General features: G+C 35.6%; 1 protein-coding gene across 3 annotated transcripts in view; it reads right to left on the bottom strand.

Moving 5' to 3' along the window:
- Nucleotides 1-24076, bottom strand: part of PIK3C3 (phosphatidylinositol 3-kinase catalytic subunit type 3) — a 153045-nt gene that overhangs the window by 57062 nt on the left and 71907 nt on the right. For all 3 annotated transcript variants that reach the window (XR_015554316.1, XM_004422483.3, XM_087439166.1), the window contains exons 14-20: nucleotides 18907-19012; nucleotides 17292-17408; nucleotides 13020-13151; nucleotides 9457-9585; nucleotides 8736-8805; nucleotides 6432-6496; nucleotides 3218-3302 (exon numbers count right to left, since the gene is read on the bottom strand). Coding sequence is in view for 2 of the 3 variants with exons in the window: in XM_004422483.3 (XP_004422540.1) it covers nucleotides 3218-3302; nucleotides 6432-6496; nucleotides 8736-8805; nucleotides 9457-9585; nucleotides 13020-13151; nucleotides 17292-17408; nucleotides 18907-19012 (704 nt within the window). In the remaining variant the exon portion in view is untranslated. The remainder of the gene's footprint in view (nucleotides 1-3217; nucleotides 3303-6431; nucleotides 6497-8735; nucleotides 8806-9456; nucleotides 9586-13019; nucleotides 13152-17291; nucleotides 17409-18906; nucleotides 19013-24076) is intronic.

The following is a 24076-nucleotide window of genomic DNA, read 5'->3' as shown; positions in this document are numbered from 1 at the left end:
AGGCTGCTGTTTATTAGTATTTTGACCCCATGTGAGATGCACAACATCCTGAAATTGGTTTTATAAAACAACTTTGATTTAAAGTAAAATACAGGGCCAGCCCCATGGCTTAGCGGTTAAGTGCTCGTGCTCCCCTACTGGCGGCCCGGGTTTGGATCCTGGGTGCGCACCGACGCACTGCTTCTCCGGCCATGCTGAGGCCGTGTCCCACATACAGTAACTAGAAGGATGTGCAGCTATGACATACAACTATCTACTGGGGCTTCAGGGGGAAAAATAAATAAATGAAGTTTAAAAAAAAATAAAATAAAGTAAAATACAGAGAAATATAGACAACTAAACGATACTACTTCCCTTTACTTAGTAAAGACGTGTGTGTGAGAAAAATCAGTGTTCTCCTATTTACTTGCATGATATAGACTTGACACTTTGCATAACCTGGAAAAAATGTCACCATAACTATTATCGCTTTCTTCTTACACGCTGCCAAAAACCTAAAACATTACTTTCTAAAATGAAAGTTATACACACATCTATATGATAATGTCCAACAATCAGATTCTAGTACAAAGTAGCAACTTATTAAGCATTGAATCCTCTAATGAAAAATTCAAGCTATGGCTTTCAGCCTCCAACATTACCTGGAATGCTACCAACCTCACTGAAACCCAAAAGACAATGTTGTAACATAGTAAAATAAATAGAAAACAGAAGGCTATTCAAATAAGATGAAGAGAAGGCTTGCCATCAAATCAGTTATGAGGGAATGATTAAATGTATTAATGTTGGGAAAAAAGAGGAACAAGATCTAATTTGAATTTAACTGTCCAACAGGTATAATTTAAATGGCTATTTTTTTTACATGAAAAAGCCACTCATATTTTCATCAGCTCTTGGGAAAAAAATGGAACATTATAGAAAAGGCACAACACTATGACCTTTAGCATATATCCATAATACTCTTCCAGTAATTTTACTAAGTGAGCAGGGTTTTCAAATTTTAGTCAACATTTATAGGTTGTGTGTGTGTGTATGTATATTTCAAGTAGAAAAAGTTAATATTCCTTTATTAAATAGATTTATGATATAAAAAAGTTTACAGTAATTATCTGAAAGTTAAGTAAAAAGACACAAGATAAGTATTTGAGGTCATGCAAAATATGTCATGTAATAAGATACTGAGAACTAGGTGTGGTGGATTAAAGATGGCCACACGTTCTTTAACATTCAAGGTAGGAATGTTAGGCTTTTCATTCAAGGTGGGAACTATATCCTCTCTTCTTGAATCCAGGCAGGCTCTGTGACTGCTTTGATCACCGCAATATGACAGAACTGACAAACTACCAGCTTTCCAGTCTAGGCCTTCAAAAACCAACAGTTCTACTTCCTGCATCTTAAAATACTTCCTCCAGGAACCCAGCTCTGAGAAGCCCAAGCCACAGAGAGGCCATGCATAGGTGACTTGATCGACAAGCCTTGATGAAAGACAGTATAAACTACCAGTCATGTGAGTGGTCTATATTAGATGTCCAGCCTAGTCCAGTCTTTAGATGAGATGTAATTTTTTCACATCATAAAAAACACAGACTTGAAGGTCTGAAAAAAACAGGACAGAAGCAAAAAGGAGGAAAGGTAGGAAAGCAAGGAGGGAGGGAGCGGGGGGAGGGGAGAAGGAGAGAGAAATACAGAGTGGGAGAGCAAGGAGCAGTAAGAGAAGGGAAACATTTTCTCTGGAATGTTGCAATCAATGTTTTTTGTCTTTAAATTTAAATACACTGTATGTGATCATTTTTATGGGTAAACACAGTTACATATAACACATGTTATTTTCCTCCAGTAAAATAAGAATTAAAACCATAAAGGATTCTAATACATATACATTTTATTTCCATGTTTTTAAAGTTCCTAAGAATATTACATTTTCTTTATACTTCTCAGCCAAAAAGATATCAGCAAGTATAAATTTGGGAATAAATTATGGGTTTTAAAATAATCTAGAACACTACCTCACAGGAGCATTGTGAAAAACAAAGAAAAAGGTATGTATAAGAAAGCAATTTATAAACCATAAGATGATATGAAAGTTTAAATACAATTGTTATATGTCTAGAAAGCCCTCTACTTGCTTCCCCCAGCTTTGATTACTTAGGTACAGGTATAAATATGGATATAAACATAAATAAATATAATATTTATATAAAACAGGAATAACATATTACATACCAGATATCATTCAGGGCTCAGTTCAAGTGTCAACTCCTATAATTAACTTTCAATTAAACAATGTAGTTATTAAAAAAAAATCTTTTTAAGAAAATAAAAAATAATCCTCTAGAATATAAACTTCATGAAGACTGGCATAAATGGTTGAAATATATGAATTAATCCTTATGGCATGCTGCTACTTACTTATTTCCAGGAAGGGACCATAAGAACTAATCTAAAATACCATGAGAGGAACCCTCGTAACACAACACTGTTATCCTAGCTCTTGAGATTTATCGAAAACATAATTATTGCTGACTGAGACTTTGCCCACAGTCTACTTAATTGCAGTTACTCAAACAGAGGGAAAATCTAGGGGAGAATCATCAGCTTCCAAGAAGAGATAACTTGTAGTTATAAAATAGTTAAGTGATTGCAAAGATACATCTATTAAAGACTAAATAGATTTATACCTCATTACTACTATTATGTCAAAACATTCGTGACTTCTTTTATCAACACTTTATATCTTTTAATCTTCTCATAGAGCATTTAAGTCTGCTATGGTCCGAATGTTTGTGTCCCCCCCAAAATCCACATGTTGGAATCCTAATACTAATGTGTTGATATTAGGAGGTGAGATCTTTGGGAAGTGCTTAGGTCACGAGGATGGAGCTCTCATGAATTGGACTAGTGCTCTTATAAAAGAGCCCACAGAGCTCCCTAGCCTTTTCTATCACATGAAGATACAACAAGAAGTCTTTTGACCCAAAGAAGGCCCTCACGTGACCACGCTGGTACCCTGATCTCAGATTCCAGCCTCCAGAACAGTAAGAAATAAATTTCTGTTGTTTATAAGCTACCCAGTGTCTGGTATTTTGTTATAGCAGCCTGAATGGACTAAGACAAAGTCTTAACATGTTCTAAATGTGTATGAATATGGCATTATCAGGACAGCCTGCATTCCTTTATTCAAACATATTGATGGGAAGTAATAGCTTGAAAAACTTACCACAGCTTTTAACATAAGTGTCCATAACCTCAGCACTGATCCCATTTGGCCCATTCTCACTTGGTGCATATTTTCTAAAAAAGTTCTGAAAAGATATTACTTACATGTTTACAAATTCAATACAATCCTTAGGCATTTCAATATTGTAAATAATGACCAACAGGGGTCTGGTCTAAAAACTTAGTCAATAATTATAAAATGTGGATTTTAGGAAGCATACTCTTCAGGAATCAGTCTTAGTACTATGCTTACAGACTGCTAAGACAAAACATATGCTACTTCTGTACCATGGGGAAAACATAAATAAAATAAAATAAATTTACTGCTATATTTCTATACTTAATATATCACTTTGTTTCATCTTTCTCCTGAAAGTGAACATGAGGGATTTTTTGGTATCATACATTCCCCTGAAAATGAACAAGAGTTTTTAAAATCACCTTTTAAGTATAGCTACTGAAATGCTGTTACCATTAACAAGTTCAATGGAACTACATCCAAAATTTGTAAATAATTATAATGCAAGTGCTAAGAAGTCTCAGAATTCAGAAATTGATAGAGAGATGAAGATAAGAAAAATGCGAACTGAACAAAAGAATTATAGGGGCACAACAAATACACTAGAGTGTCCAAAGAGTCTGGAAACAATGGGGGAAAACGTGTAGTTATTTTTTTTTCCGATTACCAACTGGACCTATTCCCTTACATTTAGTTGTTACAGAAAAACATACAGAGTATATTATTTGAAAAAGCAACTAACATACTGTTAAAAAAAATAAGTTTATCCTACATTTTTAACTTTTATGAACACCCTGTAAGTTTGACAAAGGATCTATATCTATACATATATCTAATATAATATATCTATACAATATAAATATAAAAAATATATCTAAATAATATATCTAAAAAATATCTATATACAAATAACTCCTATAAATCAACAAGAAAAAGATAAACAACCCAATGGGATGGGCAAAGTATGTGAATAAGCACTTCACAGAAGAAATAAACAGCCTGTACATACATATACATATATATATTTTTTATTTTGCTGAGGAAGATTGGCCCTGAGCTAACATCTGTTGTCAATCTTCCTCTTTTTTTGCTTGAAGAAGATTAGTCCTGAGCTAACATCTGTGCCAATCTTCCTCTATTTTGTATATCGGTTGCTGCCACAGCATGGCTGATGAGTGGTGTAGGTCCATGCCCGGGATCCAAATCCATGAACCTGGGCTGCTGAAGCGGAGTGCACTGAACCTTAACCACTATGTCACGGGGCCAGCCCCAACTATACATATATTTTTAAATGCTCAACCTTGTGGGTAATCACGGAAATGCAAACTAAAGCCACAATAAAATACCAAAATTTAGAAGTCTGACAATACCAAGATTAGGCAAAGATGTGTAGCAGTAAGAAACACAAGAGGTGAAACTATTTTGGAAAACAATTTTTAACTACTATCTACTAAAGTTGAAGATGAGAATAACCTATGACCCAGCTAACTATTTATACAAATTGACATGGAACCAAGAATCAATATACAAACTATCATTGTTTTTATTTTACAAAAATCATAATTGCAGAGTAACATAATAATTGATAACTTTATTAAACAATTACTTCAGTTAGGACCTATGTTAAAGCTCTACATACATTTCATGTTATTGTTAGAACAATCCTAGAGCTAGGTACTGTTAATTATTACACAAATAATACAGATACAAAAACTGAGGCTTGAAGGGTATTTTAGGGGGTCCCCAAGGCCTCAGGCTGCTTTAATTTGTTTGATGGAGTCAGACTCAACATATAGTTGTACCACAATTAAGGTTTATTACAGCAAAAGAATACAAGACGGGATCATCATGGGAAAAATACACTGGCAACGTATGGAGAAATCCATGCAGAAGCCTCCTTGCTCTCTTCTGTGAGGGGATACACCAAGCATACTTACTACTTTTCTTCAACAGTGCGAAAAAAAAAAAGGAGTGATGTGGTGCAAGGTTTCTGTCCAGGGAAGCCCATTAGGGACTCAGCACCCAAGGCTTTTATTGGGGGCTGGTCTTATAGGTACTCTCTCTCTAGCAATTATCAAAATTCTAAAAGGAAAGCAGGTTATTTGCTATAAATCACATTATTTGTGCAGTATTGGCACAGTGAAACACCCTTATCAGTTAGAAAAACACTGAAAGCCAAGTTCCCAGAAAGCAGCCAAAGGCTAACCTCATAAGCAGGCCTTTCTCAAGACAGTAGCCTCAGGCCTGCTAGATTAACTCTTTTCTGCAGCAAGGGTTAAGCAGTGACTCAACGTTGTTACAAAGCTAGGAAGCTGCATAGCCAGACTTCAACCCCAGGCAGGCTGGTGTTCTGAGCCTCAGCTTTTAACCACTGCACAGGACTGCACCCCAAACCTAAGAACAGAATAACGACTTGCTTTGCCAAGAAATCAGAGTGATGCTTGCCTGCAAATCTAAATTCCATACTGAATTACTGGGACACTCTAAACTGGGAAAGACAAAAACACACTGTAGCAAATATCCTCTATCAAGCCCCTTCTCTACATTATCTTTCATCTCAGGCATATCAGTTTTTCTGTGTGAATTACATACATTTTTCTTATATAGGGAAAAAGAAAAATTATATCTAAGAGGTAACAAAAATAAACCATTAAGATGAAATAAGAACTAATCTGTCTATTTAAAATGTCAAAAAATTCCAAAGATTTACATGGCTTAGTCCCAGGAACTACTCACTTTTCCTTTTATTAAAGGAGAGCAATAAGGTTGAGGGGGGAGGAAAGGAGTATCAAAAAAATAACTGTGCAAAACATGTATGAGCGAGAATATCACTGTAGCACTTTTCTGAATAACAACAAAAACTGGAAATAATCAAAATGTTCATTAATGGTCAAATATATTATAATGCTTTCATACTTTGGGATATAACCATAAAATTTAACAAATTTTTAATTTTTTCATCAATTAATTCCTGATCTATTACGTGCTAGGCACTGTTTAAGGAATTGAGCATCTATATATACTAACATGGAGGAATTTCCAACTATTAGCACTGTTTACTTCTGAGAAAAGGAATAAAACTTGAAGGAAGAAGGGTGAGAAAGGGAGACTTTCATTTTTAATTCTATATACTTTTTATAACAATATATAAGAATATATTCATGAACTGTATAAATCTTTAAAAGAGATACTGTACCTGAATGCTTCCTTCTGTATCAAGAACTTCAGCAACAGGAACTGACTGAATAAACTGCATGAAGCCTACACAGAAATATATGCATTGCATTAAGCACAGCTATTGTTTTTTGTTTTTTTTTTTTTTTGTGTGCGTGAGGAAGACCAGCTCTGAGCTAACATCTATTGCCAATCCTCCTCCTCTTTTTTCCCCAAAGCCCTAGTAGATAGTTGTATGTCATAGTTGCACATCCTTCTAGTTGCTGTATGTGGGACGCGGCCTCAGCATGGCCGGAGAAGTGGTGCGTTGGTGCGCGCCCGGGATCCGAACCCGGGCCGCCAGTAGCGGAACGTGTACACTTAACTGCTAAGCCACGGGCTGGCCCATAGCTATTGTTATGTCAACTTAAAAGCAAATTCATCTGTTATTTTATCCTCAAAACGAGTTTATTTGGGAACAGCCAAAAGAATTGCAATTGGGGATGTGCAAGCTATGGTAAACCATAGGCAAATCCAGAAAACAAAAGAAGGGAGCCGCTTTTATGGAGAAACAGGGGAAATAGGGAAAGACTATTCTAAATGAAGTTGAGCAGTGGGGTGGGGGCAGCGGCACAGTTCAGGGTGGCAACGGCTTCTCATTGGTTGAGCTGCAGCATTTCTCATTGGCTGGGCTATTGCCAGGTGGGGAAAGAAATCTTCCTTCAGTAGTAAAGTAGTTTTACTTCCAGTCCAAGATGCAAGCCTATGCCTATGTCTCTTCCTGGTTGGTGTGATTGACAATGTATGATAGGGCGTGAGAACTCCCCCTACAGGCCTTCCTGACTCCAATTTACTTAAGCTTTCTTTTTATTAATTTCCACATTTGGTTAAGCAATAAAAATAAAGGTTCTGCTACGAATAACCTTCATTTACAAATGTATACACTAGATACCTGAACAACTTAAAGAGGTCTGTAAACACTATATTAAGTTTATACTGGCATTTATGTCATAGGAACAAGGAAATTTTTTAAAAAATTAAGCTGATTTAGTGTGCATGTTTCTCTAGGCCAATTACTATTACTGTACACAAAGAATACAAAGTAATAGACTAAGCTTCTTAAACCAGGCATAAAAATTTCTTCTTTCTGTAGTTTTATAACATATATCCATTAAAAATATTCCAAATTTAAAATCACTTTAAGTAATCTGAAATTGTTTTTCTACTACGTAGCAAGAACTTTGCCAGGTAAAAAATAGAGCCTTGAACCTGCCATCACAGATCGTGCAAGCCTACAAGTTTTATTGGGATAAATACTACAAATGAAAGGGTACTCTGAAAGGAAATTGTGTAGGGAGACCTAAATTACAAGAGATCAGAGGGCATCTGACATTTGAGCCATGTTTTGAAGGATAATGAAAGTTAATAGGTAAAGTTGTGGAAGGAAGGATGTTAAAGACAATGATCATAGCATATGAGACGGCCTTAAGGCTTAAAAGAGCACTTGAGAAATTGGAAGGTGGCTGGTGCTGCTAACGCCTAGGAAACAAGGCAGAGAGGGGCAAAAGAGAGGCTTGAGAGACAGGTGCAGACGGGATGTCACACCATGCTGGAACTTGTAAACTAAGCTAAGGCTTTTGTCTTTGTCCCAAGAGCAAATAAAAGCTAGTAAATCAGGTATGCAGGATAGTCAAAGAGCATATTTGCACTTTTAACAAGATCATTCTGAAAGGAAAATGAGAAGAGGAATTAAAACATCAAAAAGATTTGGGAGTGGCCAGGGGAAGGGTAGGAAACCTAAAAGAGATACTTTTGTTTCTCCAACATAGCTAAGGGTAAGAAGCTCTAAAAGTAACAAGACTGTGGAATTCACAATAGGCATTAGGCAAGCATTTCTAGGGAATCTTCCACCAAACTTCCAGAGGTTATTCAATCTCAAAACGACTTAGATGCTACAGATCTAGATAAAAAATTAATTATTAATGCAACGTCATTTGTCGAGTGGCTTTTATAAGCAGAGCACAGCACAAAGCCACTCTGGTCATAGTAACTTTCAAATGATGATTAAGGACACAGATCACCATGTAAGAAACTACTGTGAATTATAATCAGTTTTGAATGCAAAAAAATACATCACAAAGGTGTTAATTTTTCTTCCAAATATGCTGTTTAATGATTTGACGAGGAAGGAATGGAGGGAGGGAGTGAGGGAGGCAGGCTGGCCCAATCGGTCTTCAGCGCCTCAAATGAGTTCAGTCTCTAACATTCTCAACACCTTTCGATTAGAAAAGGAAAAGTATACTCATTGGACATTGAAATAAACAATCATGGTATAAAATAAACTTACCATGTTTTGTACTAGTGGCTAATACTTTATAGGGTGTCAACTTCAAATCCAGATTTTCTTTCCGTAGCAGCTTTTGATCAAAAGACAAAATATATTAACCAAATGTAAATATTGTTATGAAACAATTTTGCAGGAAAGTACTACAGCAGTTTAATATAAGAGATTTAGGAGGTTAAACCTAAATTAGGTTTAACTAAATTAATTAACTTTCATCATCAAAATAAATTTATTAAGCACTTACTTGATGGTATGCCAAATTTTTTATATTATTCTAAATCACTGTTAGTAGTTTTCAATGAACAGTAGGGTTCTTCCTACTCATTTATGCAGTTTTTTCTTGTCATAAAGTATTACAGAACTCAGAAAAAAGAAAATGAGAGCAAATATGTTCCTTTAAAACCCAGGGACAGGAATGAGATTTTAAAAACAAGAAGATCTAGTTGACTAAGAGGAAGGAAATTATTAAATCCAACATGGAGAGATCTTGACTGGGAAAAAAGTTTTTATACAAAGGAACACATGCAGTTTCATTTTATACTCATCACAAGAGCCATTCTGTACAACAGCAGCCAGATTTGTTCAAGGTCAAGTGGAGGTTGCTGAGCTTTCTAGATTGTACTTGAACGTTACAAACACTTCCATGTCCATACCTAGCATATGCATTAAACCACAGTTTTCTAAAATGAAATAATGTTCCCCACTGACATAAGGTTATAGGCACCTTGTCCATGAGTGAAATGATTTGAAGAATAAGTTGATCTTGGCGTAAATCGTCTCCATGCTTAAATATAACTGGATATTTGCCTCCATCTTCTGTCTTAAAGAACAACTGTGCAGGCATAAGAGCACTCTGGAAATAAAAAATATAGTTTTCAAATTTGGATGTAAATTAATGCATGAAGATTTACAATAGAGAGAAGGAAATGCTGACATGTAAGGTAAACAAACAGATAAACAGGACCGAAACAAACAAGATGGGTTGGCAGCAAGATGCATTCGGCTACCTGGGAGAGAACAGTGAGCTGGCTAATAGTCAGAAGACTACATGGTATAAAGAGCACAGCTCTGGAGTCAGTCATGGGTATGAATCCAAGCTCTGCCAGATACGTGCTGAATGATCCTGCGCATATTCTTTAACCTGTTTCCTCACCTGTAAAATAAAGATAACACCTCCTCTGCAGAGTTGCTAAAGCAATCAGAAATTGTAGAGGTCAAGAGTCTGGCACCACGCCTAATAACAGAGCAGACATTCTACATATGCACACCACTATTATTTTATTATTGGAGGCATACTGGAGCAAAAGAGGTGAAACAGTGCAGCAAAAAAATGCACCAGATAAAAGTCAAGAACCCTGGTTACCAACGGGCAGGTATATGACTAGTCGTGCAGCTCTGAAACTCAAATTCCTCTTTTATAAAAGGAAGGGAGATCTCAAATATCTGTATCTTTTATTCTGGAATAACTATATGTTTTCCCCAGAATCTTTACTTTAACTAGATGAAATCTTGGATTTAGTTTAGATAAATGTTTTTTTTTTTTTTTAATAATTTTATTTATTTATTTTTTTCCTCCAAAGCCCCAGTAGATAGTTGTATGTCATAGTTGCACGTCCTTCTAGTTGCTGTATGTGGGACACGGCCTCAGCATGGCCGGAGAAGCAGTGCGTTGGTGTGCGCCCGGGATCCGAACCCGGGCCGCCAGCAGTGGAGGGTGCTCACTTAACCGCTAAGCCATGGGGCCGGCCCTAGGTAAATGTTTAAACCAACAAAAAATGAAATTAAATTCTCTTCAGAAACAAAACCTCACATGGAGTAGCACACTGAGACGACTACTTTGGGAATAAAAGGTCAGAAAACTGTCCTGTGAGAGACGCGCTATTGGTCTTGATGACTGAGAAGAAATTATACAAGATGGAAATGTGGAGAAATTTATAATAATCTAAATAAAAGAAATGAGTCTGACAAATAAAGAAAACAAACGATAATAATCTTAATTTACAAAGGCCATGAGAAATAATGGAACAAAAAGTATCACACAGACGGATGAATAGACATGTGACAAAGCAAATGCAGAAAAACGTTAACAGAATCAAAGTGATAGGAAAACAGTAGTTTACTGTAAAATTCTTTCAACTTTGTTGTATATTTGAAAATGATCCTATAAAACGTTGGGGAAAAAGGCATCAAAAATTCTTCAAAGAATATATGTTTAGAACTTATAACCTCTAGTGGACTGCAACTCTGAACTGTATCTTAAATTTGGACTATCCTTTTATCACCCCAGGCAAAAATACACTTTACAAATTATCTTTTGCTCTAGTTCACAAAAGCTCAAGAAGAATACTGGAAGTGATTTTCCTAAAGATAAATGATAGGCAAGAGGATCTTTGTTGTAATTTCCCTTTTTAGATTCAGATCTGATTCTGAAATTTAGATTCTATCTGAAATCTAAAGCAAGCAGATGACAACCACAGGGCAACTGGCACTATTCCCAGTACCTTAACGGGCTCACTCTCCATGAAGATCTAGCTTCAGCTATTCAGCTAAGGTCTAAAAAATACTGTTTAAAAATACCAAAAACTGGGTCCACAACCTTTTTAGTTCTAAGAAGTTCATAAAAGGACAAGAATTCATGGATTCTCTTGCAAGAAATTTCAAGGGATATTTCCCAAGCAGAAATTTCAGCGTGTGGGCAACCATATGGTAACTATCTCAAATGTATAATCCATCACTTTCATTGGACTCTCAAAGGCATTCATGACACAAAAATGATTAAGAATTACTGTGGTAGAGTTATGTAGTAAATGTCCTAGAACCATTAATCCTAAACTCCAACTCAGAAATTTTAAGAATGTCCAAATACTTAAGGGCTGGAAGAAAAAAATCAGGACTGGATATTAGGATCAAATGAGATGTCTCATGATATTTTATTGACCATCTACTTTGTGTATATAAGACACAATTATAAAATTATATAATTAAGGAAAAAAATGGGTCCAGAATCCACCTAACAATAGTATAAGATATTCTTACACCTCACTCTTACAACTCCTGCTCTATCTCTTAGATATTCTTTTTCATCCTGTTAGAAAAAAGTGATAAAACTATCTTTTTGATTCACTGCTCTTGATTAGTCCTTAGGGAATGAGAGTATTAGAAGCTGGTCTTATTTGGGAGTTCCAGCCCAAGGGAACATCAGTTGTTACACGTATACCATCTTGGGCGTAGCTCTTTATATTTCAGCCTCCAGTGGACTGTAAGCACGAACTAAGAAATATTTGCACATTTTATCTCCTGTATCAGTACTTTTCAAATTGCAGGTTATAATCCATTAAGGAGTTTTAAAACCAATTAAATAGGTAGCAAGCAACATTTAAAAATTAATGCAACAGAATAGTTTTTAAAAGAATGGAAACTATCAGAGTCCATAACACGCAGTAAGTTTAAGTACTGCTTTATGAAACTTATGTTTCAGTTGTGTAAGCTGGGCTGCCATACGTTGCCTTTAATCATACCCTTAAAAAATCTGAACTATTTCTTCCTATAATCACATCTCTTTTTATATACCTAAGCTGTTGTTCTATGAGTCTTTTCTTATCTGATGCAAAGTAATATCCCAATGCAACTTATGACCTCCACCCTGGAATCACAAAACCTAAAACACAGTGACCTTTCATTATGATGCCGGGCAGATAATGATGGTTCAACAGGTAGTGATGCTCAGTCCCTTGGCCCAATTACAGAAGGCAGCAGCCACCAGCCATTTCTATCTATCCAAGAGGTGGCCAAAAGAAAGCCTGGCATGCTATTAAGGACTAAAAAGAATTACTACTTGAAAATATGAGAAAAAATTTAAGTCATAAGAACAGATAGCAGATTGAGAAATGTTAAAAAGGTTAACTAGGACTCATACCTAACCATGTGAACTTATGAACTGAATATAAAATATAAGTTTGCAATTTAACTTTGTTAAAAAGAAAGCTTACTTGGAAAAAAGCAGGTAGTGGCTCTGATTAATAAATAGTTTAAAGAATTAAAGATTAAAAAACAACCCAGAGATATAAAAATATTTTACACATTTCATATAAAAACGCCTATTGGTAATACAAGATCTTATATCAAAACATACTGATAAGTAAAAAGTACCTTTTTATCCAGTATTTACTAAATCAAATAAAGTTATAGATATTACTTGCAATGTAATAGTTTTCGAAGATAGCGTCTCTGTTCTAGCTTTAAAGAATTAGGTTCAAATCATATACATTAAAGACCCATCACAATTACCTTAAATAATGTGGCTGTTTCTGGGATTATTCCTCTAATTTTCACTTGGGGTTCTAAAGGCAATGGGATAAGTTCCACATCTGACAAGTTCATCTTTTCATTATCACCAAGCAAAGCCTGTAGTCTTTCATTCTGGGAGAACAAGTTAGAAAGAATTAGGTTAAAATGGAAAAGTGGTTTATAAAATACACGGTAAAGACGTAAAGACTGATTCTGTTAACTTTCAAATATTTGCAGAGCACCATAAAGGAATATGCAAAGTAACATAAAGGAGATAGTATATGTGAGAGACCAGCACTTACACTCCACCTGACAATAGCAGCAGAACAATTTAAAGGAGCAATCCCTTGACTATGAAAAGCTGGACTTGCTCAAGGTTAGGGAATACATTTCCCTTGCTGCAGCTGAGAACTGGAAATATTCTCAAGCTGGACTTTAAGACTCAATTTCTGTTTTCAAAGCTTTTGTGAAGCCACAAAAAGAAATTATAATTTCATTCGAAGCATAATTTTTCATGACCGAATACTCAGTGAGAATTGCATTATGCTGCTCCACGGTATGTTTTGGGTTTAAAAAGTAAACTCAATTCACTTGGAGGAACTTGGACCCTACCTTTTACTGTTCATTGACTCTGTCTGATCAAACTTTTCCTAAGATATCAACATTTTTTTTTCCTACAGCTGACATACATACTGCATTTCGCCACAACTTCAGAAACTGAGAAATTCAAGTCATGGTGAAAAGCTTCGTCATTTAGCAGCATCTACAGTGGGCCAAGGCCTTCTACTAAATTTCAAAAGAACAATCTATTCCCTCTGAAAGCTATGAAAGTTTTGCAGTCATTAAACAGGCGAGCTTGTTCTTAAAGGGAGAAAACTTGACTTGCCAATCCCAGCAGCACAAAGCCCTTCAACTGTAACGCTGCTGAGAAGAAGTATGCATCAAAGGAGAGAACTCTGGAATCAACGAGATGAAAGTTCAAAAAAATAATATGTTTCAAGGACCACAAAGATATCAAATTAAATTCCTTCCTTTCAGTAACACTCCAAATCTCCTTCTGAATGATGAAAAGTTCAAGTTAAGTTCAACTGAAAACCGGTATGAATTTCTACATGTCCCTTACAAAAATCAGTAAATCTACTCCCTAACCGAATGTATGATCAGATATACTAGTATGAAGTAATGTCAAGTAATCTGAATTTCAAGTTATCCTATCACAATAAATTTCTAGTTGATGTTCTAATAAATAATAAAATAAACAGAAAGCAGATAATAAGAGAAGGGTGAGAAATCGAGCCACTTCTCACCATCTCCACCACTGTAAGCCCGGGGGTCCAAGCCACCTTCATTTCTTATCTTGATTCTTGCAATAATCATTTCTCATCTTGATTCTTGCAATAGCCTCCTGACTGCCCCTCTTCTTCAACCTTTGCCTCTTATAGTCCTATCAAAAACAACCAGAGTGCTGCTGCTAAAATGAAAGTCATGTAACTCTTCCGTTCAAAACCTCCATTAGCTTCCACTCTTACTCACTGTTTAAATCAAAGTCCTTATAATGGCTTACAAGGATATACTCCATCTGTTTCCTTATTATCTCTGTCCCCATCTCCTACTACTTTCCGCCATACTCCTTCTGCTCCCAATACACTGGGCTTCTTCCTATTTCTCAAACATGTCACACATGCTCACACACCAGGGCCCTCGTACTTGCTGTTCCTCTGGCTGGAAGTCTTCTCTAGATATTCACATGATTTGCTCCCTCATCTGCTTCAGGTCTCTGTCCAAATGTCAACTTCTCAGTGAGGCTTTCCCTGACCATTCTATTGAGAAGTGAAACACTGCCTTACTACTCGAACCCAGCCCTTCCTATTCCCTATTCCCGTTGTTGAAGGAAGCCATCAAGAGGATGTGACCACCAGTTGACCAGAGAACTGGACCTGGGCAATCAGAGGCTCCTCACCCCTTCCCCTGTGTACTTGCAATGTATGCTCTCCCCACCATTCCCACAGCAGGAGCTGGTTTCAAAGAAGCAGCCTTTAGAGAGCAATGTACTGTTGAGACCATTTGGATGGTATACGTGACTGAACCGAGTTATGGCCTCTACATAAACTTTTAAGATTTGGTGGATGGGTGCAGAGATCTGCTTGTCTCGTGACCACCCAAGACAAGCCTCCTAAGTACATTCCCGTGATTATTAAAACTGCCACCTACCAATCTGGAGTGGCCTGCCTCTCTCTTTGGTCTCTCCTTCCCCTCAAAGTGTGGGGGCCAGTTTGTGAACCAACATCCCTTTCCTGCTTTATTTTTCTCCAGAGTACACAACACTATATCTAGTATACCATACATTTTACTTATTCATTTTGTTTACTTTCTCCTCCAACAGGAATATAAGCTTCACAAGGGTAGGAATTTTCATATTCATTGTTGTATTCGCAGAACCTAGAAAAGTTCTTGGCACACAATAGGCATGCAATAGATTTTTAAAGAACAAATAAATGAATAATATGACCTAAAGAATCACAAAATGAAAAGAGACTCAACATGCAAAATGAAAGCTTTACTTTTTTAAAAATGTCGATGAAAAACACATTTTTATTAGAACTCAAATATCTAAACCCAGAGATCTCTTCTAAGAGAATTTTTCCTAAACTAGAGGTCGACAAGAGAAAGAAGATAGCAACAATATTATCATTTGGTTTAACCATCTGACATGTAACTCACTGATTACCTTGCCACCTACCTAACACTGTGTACTCACCAATGTCTCTCCCAACTTCCTTATGGGGGATGGAAAAGTGCTACATACAATTTTAAATAATTAGCAGTAGTCATTTCATTACTACTAGTAGTAAGACAAATAATGATAGAAGAGAGCCATCTCGGCATTTCTCCATGGTGCCGGGGCTTGTTTCTAGTAAATCTATGTAAATAACATCATTTGTCTTTTACCATATCATAACAAATTGTCTAAAAAGATTTTTAGCCAATGTTGAGACTATATTTGGGATTGTCTGACTTAACATATCTGCTCTATGGCAAAAACAACATTTATTGTGGGGGGGGCTCTAAGTGATGCTTCAGATAGACAGTCATTCTCCAGAAGAGCTAAAGCTGAGGTGTAGCCAGAGGCTTGCATGTGTGGTGAAGAGAAGAGCATGTCACGTAAGAAGAAACTGCCCTCTAAGTGTATGCCCCAAACTGACAGTCACAGGAACACACACTCCCTCTGCTAGTGGGCATTTGGGATCACACTGCTTCTCACACAGGCCCCTCTGGGGAGATGGGCTCCACGAGGAACGGCACTAGGGATTTAGTTATTTAACCACGGTTTGTGATTCTTCCCAACAACAGAGAAAGCTCCAACTCAATGAAAATATGTTTCCCTTCAGCCTATTTTCTCCTCCCTAACCTTGCAAATATCATTCCTTGCACACATCTCTGCTAGCAGTTCTCTTTAGACTGATCCCCTGCCTCTGAACTCCTGAATCCATTTTTCACCGTCTCCTCTCTCCACTTTCCTCTCCCAAGTTTGTAGAACAACAGTCAAATGTGTTGTGCTGTTTTACAAATGTCGATAAGAACGATCTGCCTATGACGGGATTAGGTAAAGAGAAGATAGCAAGTAAATCCTTCATATCCTTCAGGCTACGGATCAGGAAAAATGACATGAAGAACAGATAGGTACTCATCTGTTCTCATCAAGCAGAGGCCTCACTGTTGAGAGAAAGGTCAATGTACTAGCCATTAGAACAGATACAAAGCCCGTGTTGTTACTAAACTTGTTCTGCAACCTTGGACAAGTCACTCTAGACCTTTATTTTCTCATAAGAATTCTAGTCCAAATGATCTCTAGAGGTCCTTTCCATGTCAAATAGACTATATTCTAGGATGCTAAGATTCTAAAATAGGAGTCAATAAAGCATTATAGATAAAAATACGGACCCAGAATGCCTGGGTACCATTCCCAATCCCAACACTTACTAGCTGAGGACACTGGACAAATTCCTTAACCTTCTATCCCTACTTTTCCTTACAATTGGTATAATAATAGGACCTAACTTATAGGGTTATTATGAAGATTAAATCACTATATGTAAACTCAAAAAACAGGATCTCGCACATAATCAGTACTTTTAAGTGTTCTTATTACTATAATTACGTGATAAGAATTTCATAAAATATATCAGCCCAAAGAGACAGTACTAAAACTCAGGATCTTATGATAGCAAGGCATTATTACTCATAAACAGAAAGCAAAGCACATAGGTTTACCTTTTTCTTACGATTTCCGCTTTCACGCTGCACTGCCTTCATTAGATGTACCAGCCGATCTACAAATGTCTGTTGGGCAGCCAGCAAAGAACGCATAACTCTGACAGACTTATCACCCTGAAGGGATTCAAGGAAAGGAAAATTAGTTCTATGTAGCATAATGATCAGGGTTTCTTTAATAGCATGGGTGATCTTTATTCCTCTAATAACTGCAAACTTCAATACAAAGTGAAATTGAAAAAGATTAATTATCTTGATTCAGAGATAATGAGAAACCTGCTAACTTAGTTCAACGCCACCAACTCTTCCACAGTTGAAAATTATCTGGGCCTTCAGCGAATGCTATAGTCTATCAAAAATAGCACTTTTTTTCACATACAATCACGTGATAAGATAGAATTCACTCATCCAAAATGCATTCACTCATTGATTTAGTAACTATCTGGAAGCCTATGATGTCTTCATAAATGTGCTGGGCATATGGCAGAAACAATATTACCTTCAAGAAACTAAAAATCTACTTAAAAGAAAGGGAAAGTACTCAAATAGCAACATAATACATGCTTGCTTAGTAAAATATAAGTCATAAAAACTAAATGCCTTTTATAAAGTCTTATGTAGTGAATGTTCCTATTCATAAAACATTGTAAAATACATCTTCTCATTTCATCTTCCCAATTATGCAAAGGGCAGCTGGGCAAATATTATCATCCTCATTTCGAAGATGAGGAAATTTAAGCTCAGAGAAACTGAAATTTCTTCACAGGATGACAAAGGCTGTCAGTGATAGAACTGAGATCAGAAGAGAGGACCAACTGCTTATTTGCCAATCGGTTTGATGTAGAGAAGCTCTGAGCTCTGAGAACTACATAAAAGTTTAGTCTCAAAGAGTTCAATAAGATGTGATTTAAATTTTTAAGAACACGGAACATGAAACAGCAGATAAAAGATGCTATGAAGTAAAATATTTCTGTAGCAAATCACAGATTAATGTTGTGAGTTTTCTTTTCATTACCCGTGCATCCTCTGCTGGCTGAACTGTGACACTGCTTTAAGAATCACAAGAACACCAGGGGGAAAACGGCTTTACATATCTCTAGAAACTGTTTAAGAAGCAAAAATGTAAGTTATATAGGAAGAATTTGCAATATGACCATTATCTACAATATGACCATTGCCAGAATTCTGGAAAGGTACCTCCTAGTTTTGATAAGAAAAATAGAAAACAGAGAGGGAAATGAAAAAGCAAAGCTTTGGTTTTTTTGTTTCATGTATAGGTTTATTTCATTAAATCAGGGGTCAACAAACTTTTTATAAAGGGCCCAGAATAAATACTTTAGGCCTTATTGGCCATACTGCTTTCATTCCAACTATTCAGCTCCTATTATAGTGCAAAAAAGGCCATAAGCAATATAAAAACAAATGAGTATGACTATGTTTCAATAAAATTATGAAAACTGAAATTTGAATTTCACATATCACAAAATATTATTCTTCGATTTTTTTCAACTATTTAAAAATATAAAAGCCATTCTTAGCTCATAGGACATACCAAAACAGGCAATAGACCAGATTTGGCCCATGCACTGTGCTTGCCAACCTCCCTAATGGTTACCTTCAGTAATGCTTGGCTGAACCGTCTCATTACATTCAAGTACATCTCATGGGTCTTTGGATCTCTCTGCTGAGTATCCTGATCTTCACATTCCACTATCACATACCTAAAAAATATGTTAAGTCATATGAATGTGAAATGAAACTCAGATTCATATTGTAAACATACTTTTCCATTAAAACAGATTAATTCACATTTGCAAAAATAATTAAATGGAAGTAATGAAACACATTTTATCATCATTTATTTTGTAATAATAATTTTGTAATTTTACAATATCATATATTTATCATTTTAAAGTGGAAAACTAAGGAACAACATATACAACCATCTATAAAAGGTAAATTGATAATAGTAATGCCTTAATTTGTACAGTATCCTAGATTTTCTAAAAATTTTGGCATCAGAACAAGCATTTTCTCCTAATACTTTATGAGGTACATAGACCATTAACATCCTCAGAAATCATCTAAGCTCATGCATCTACCAAGTAACTCCAGAACAACATGTTCATAATCTATGTAATACAATACTTTTAATATTAAATAATGCTCTCATTCTGAAAACCACTCTGAAGCTACTTCTCTCAGTAACATACTTCTGAAAGATGAATAAAATTTTAAATTGATTTTTCCTTTCCCATCCAATTTCCCCATTTCTTAAATATTCATATATAATCTTCAATTTTTCTATCATAAAACTGTGGTTTTAGAGAGTTCAAGAAATTTTAAATGTTTTCTTAAACCTAAACCATTTATACAATTACAAAATCATATAAGCAATGATCTGGATTAGATCTTAAAGGTCATCTAATCCAGTGTTTCTAACTTTTCTGATGGGAACAAGCCATAATAACAAACAGGTTTTATATCACAACTTGGTACACAGCCACATCTGTGCACACAAATGCTTAAAACTGAAAACAAGTTTCACGTAGCAATATTCCATGAACAATATGTTAATATTTGCTATTCTGTTCTATTTCATTTTTATTTAGATAATAAATACTAGATTGTGAACTTTTAAATTGATTTCAATGGATCATGAGGTGTAGTTTAAAAAACACAGATCTAGAGCAACCTGCTTGTTTAACGGTTGTGTCTCGCCCATGGTGGCACAATTAGTTGCTGGTAGAGCTGAGATAAGAATCCAGGATTTTGGGCTCCTAGGCCAGAATTCTTTCTATTCTACTAAGCTTACTCTCACACTGTTTTATTTTTAAAAACCACATGAAACTTTTCAACCTCCTTAACTGATAGTGTTTCACAAATTTCAAGTCACAACCACTTATTTGCCTTCACACACCTTAACAATTTCTTCCTTCTCTGACTTTCTAGAACAGGCATAGCCTCTCACACAACTTGTGTCGATAACATTACCTTGCTTGTCACTGTTTCACCTGTTAAACTCCTAGCTCCCTTCATAGGTTATAAAGAAACTGATGCCAGATGCCATACCTTAAAAATTTTCAGTAGGCCCTGACATACCCCATATAGTCTTATACACAGAAATATTTTAAAAGATGATAAAAGTAAAAGCCTTCCTCTCCCAACTTCCCAGTGCAACACTTTACCATAATAACAACAGGTGTTCTAGACATTCCCAGAGTTCTATAACCTAGAATTTTCCGTGAAGTGGTATGAGGAACTGAACCATGACACTATATCCACCATATCATGTTCACAATAAGAGTTCTAAACCAAAAATTCAAGAAAGTATTCTTGAATCTTGAATCAAAAAAGCCTTCTAGAGCCACAAGACACATATGACTATTTAAAATAAAATTAATTAAAATTAAAAATTCAGTTTCTCAGTCACATTATCCACATTTCAAGTGCTCAGTAGCCATGTGTACAGGATTGTAGATTATTTCCATCACCGCAGGAAGTTTCATTGGACAGCTCTGTCCTAGATGAATAAGCTAAGAACAGTTAAGATAAACTCCTATTTCCTATTCATGGCATTCCAGGATATTTGGTCATTTCAGGACACCACCTAAGAATGTCAAACAGACAGCGATTCTAAACTATAAAACTGTCAATACAGTCCTATTCAAATCTAATCCATATCCTTCTACCCTTTAAAGTCCTTGACTGTCTCCATCACCTTAGCATATCCATTGTCTTTTCCTGTGTGTTTACGTAGCAAACTCATTTCCAAATGAGCAATACAGATGACCACAATATATAGGCTCCACTGCTCTCTTCCGGTCTCCCTGACCACCAAGTAAACACAATGGCCCAGCCATTTCCTGTGATTGAGGGTATATGTTGATGCTCATGATAAAGGTCAAGTATCAAACACCTCTCAAAATCATTCAAGCCGAAGTTCTGCTGCAAAGAGAAAGTCCATCTAAAATAAAAATGACAGCGTCATCTCTAAATGTGAAGAACAAATTTAGAGCAAGACTGGAACACCTAGATCTGAATCATTTCTGAATTCTTTGTTCACAGCAGTAAGCTAGATTCAACAAAGCACTCTAAGGTATTCCCTTGCAACCTGTCATCTTCAAGTAGAAATGCAGACAAACTTGCCCAGGTACCCATTGTAAGATGACATCAGTGGGCTACCTGTTTCCCGGCAATTTCATTTTGTGGGTAAATAACCTTTATTACCTTGAAAGGTCTTAAAAGTTATAGTAAAACATGGCAAAGCACCAAAGTTTACTTTCAATTTCAACATACTGGAATAGCTATAAAAATAAAAAACTGGAATGATTTATAGATCCTGATGCCCAACACTTTACAGATTGAGACTATAACTCCCCGCTGTGGCTTAAAAGGTTGACACTACTCATTTTAAAAGGATTCTCTGCACAACTATAGGCCCCCAAGGATTAGGCTATAGCAGGAATCCCGTTTAAATCACTGGAAAGGGAACAAATGAAAAAGGAAATTCAAAATGTTGAAAAGGAAATAGCACAATTAAAATTTATATTGTAATATATTTGTTATAATAGAGTAAGCTTAACAGTGACAGGCATTTAAATTGTTACACTTGATTAATATTTTTATACTATTCAGTCCATGTTCACAGGAAGAGAATGATCATTTTAAACCAATTATTTGAAATTATTACCCACATTTGCACCCTACAATCACAAAAGCAGTGTCTACCAAAGTCAGAAGTCCACATCAATAGCTTGTTTGCCCCATGAGTATTTGTGAATATGTAATACGTAAACTGTAAATATGGGAAAAACAATTACCTCTCAGAGAATGAACATACACACTATAGCTTCAGTGAATCACAGATATAGTGGAAAAACACAAATCAAATCTAAATTTGATGGAATGCTTATAAGATTGGGAGCTGGGGTTGCACTTCGTTTATTATCTATGGAGAAAACAAAGTGCTCTTTCTGAACAGACACTGTTACCTTGTTGGAAATTGCTCACCTAATAGGTTTCCTACTGTTCAGCTGCTTTCAGCATGGTTTAAAAACTCTTCCTACTTGAAATAAGAGATCAAAGATTCTATCATAACTAATTCAGATTTTACAATGCAATCTGGTAGTCAAAAAACATACGTAATTTTAAAACACCACATAATCAATATATGTACACACGGCTCTTATAATATTGACTACTCTAGACTATAAATTCTGAGCCAGAGAAAACTTTCCATGAACATTGCAATGAAATAAAAGTACCTATAAAGTAATTCTTAGTATATGATTTAAAAATATATGAAATCTTAATTTTAAAATACCTAAGAAGCTTATAAGTACTTGCTCAAAAACTCAGCAACATGCCCCATATATTTTTTTCTTTATTTCTTTTTAAATATTTACTTAGATTTTCATGAGGAAATATTTTTCCATACCACCAGTGAATAGACATACACTTAAGAATTCAGATTTGAATATGTAGAACATTAGGAAGCAAGAGGTTACATTAAAAGGAAATAGCTATTTGGCAATATGAGAATTTCCAAGCAAAATTTTCAAAGTAAAAATGGTGATTAACAACTAGCCAAAAAATTTTGTGGGTATATTTTCAAAGACACACTGAAATTTAATGTGAGGGAAATGTAGTTTTATGAATATTATAGTAAACTGCTAAAGTAAAAGCAAGGAACTACTTTTCTTCCCACCACTAAGGCTAACAGGGAAAACAAATCACAGGTTTCAAAGGGGAAGAAAAAAATGACACTTAGTTAAGATTGTTGATAGCGGTTTCTCTTCATTGTAAAGAAAAGCGTAAAGACTAAAACTAAACAATTATTTATTGTTTATGTAAGTAATGAACACCTGTGTTTGTTAAAAGAGCCCTCTGATTTTGTGTCCTATTTCTTGGCTACAGGGGCAGTATCTAGAACAACATTATGTTGGAGAGTGGCAGAATGAAGGTAAGGTTTGATTTGACCTACAGGACAGTTTCTCTAAACTCAGTGTAAAACAAGGTAATCTTTTGTTGAATTTCTTCATGGAAAGCCACAGTATTCTTCGAAAATAATGAGCTTTCAGAATGGACATCTATTAATTTGTACTGTTTAAGTAAACACAGTAAATTGAGCCGTAAGATTAGATCAAAGATCATTTCTCCCATTAAAAAATATGAGTACGTCAAGAAGTTTAACATGTTCTGTCAAACATATAGAAGACTTTAGGGAGGGTTTACCCAGCTGGCTCTGTCCTTTGTTTGCTCTGTAAAACTGCAGAAGGCTCTCTTGTCTAGTGTTTAATCCTAGTGCTTTCTTTACTGAACCAAAATATTTCTCGTTATGGCTTAAGCTACTCATCCTTTACACTCGAGAATTCTATGACAGATAAAGGGAGCCATGCTTCATATTGTGTCTCAGGAAGTCAGATAGCTTCTCTGTGCCTTAGTTTCTCTCTTTCTTTCCTTCAACTCACTCAGAAAACCTGTTCTCACGTAAAACAGAAATATTTATACTTGCCCTGTTTAACTTCACAGGGACAAATGAGAAAAGGTCACTGAAAGCACTCTGTAAATAGCAAAGTGCAAGATAAATGATCTAATCCTAGTTCAGGTTTTACCAAGTTCAGTTATATCATGCCTCTGCCTTAGTTTCCTCATCTATGAGATAAATAACTTCAAATTCCAACTTTCTATTTTTGTATAATTCATATGTTTTGGTAAATACTATGAAAATACACATTCCTGAAGGAGTGTGACATATCATATTTACACTACTTAAATAGCAT

The sequence above is a fragment of the Ceratotherium simum genome, chromosome 14 (assembly GCF_057802395.1).
Source record: "Ceratotherium simum simum isolate JZ-2026a chromosome 14, ASM5780239v1, whole genome shotgun sequence".
In the NCBI taxonomy this organism is placed as follows: Eukaryota; Metazoa; Chordata; class Mammalia; order Perissodactyla; family Rhinocerotidae; genus Ceratotherium; species Ceratotherium simum.
This window is presented reverse-complemented; position numbering and strand designations above follow the sequence as displayed.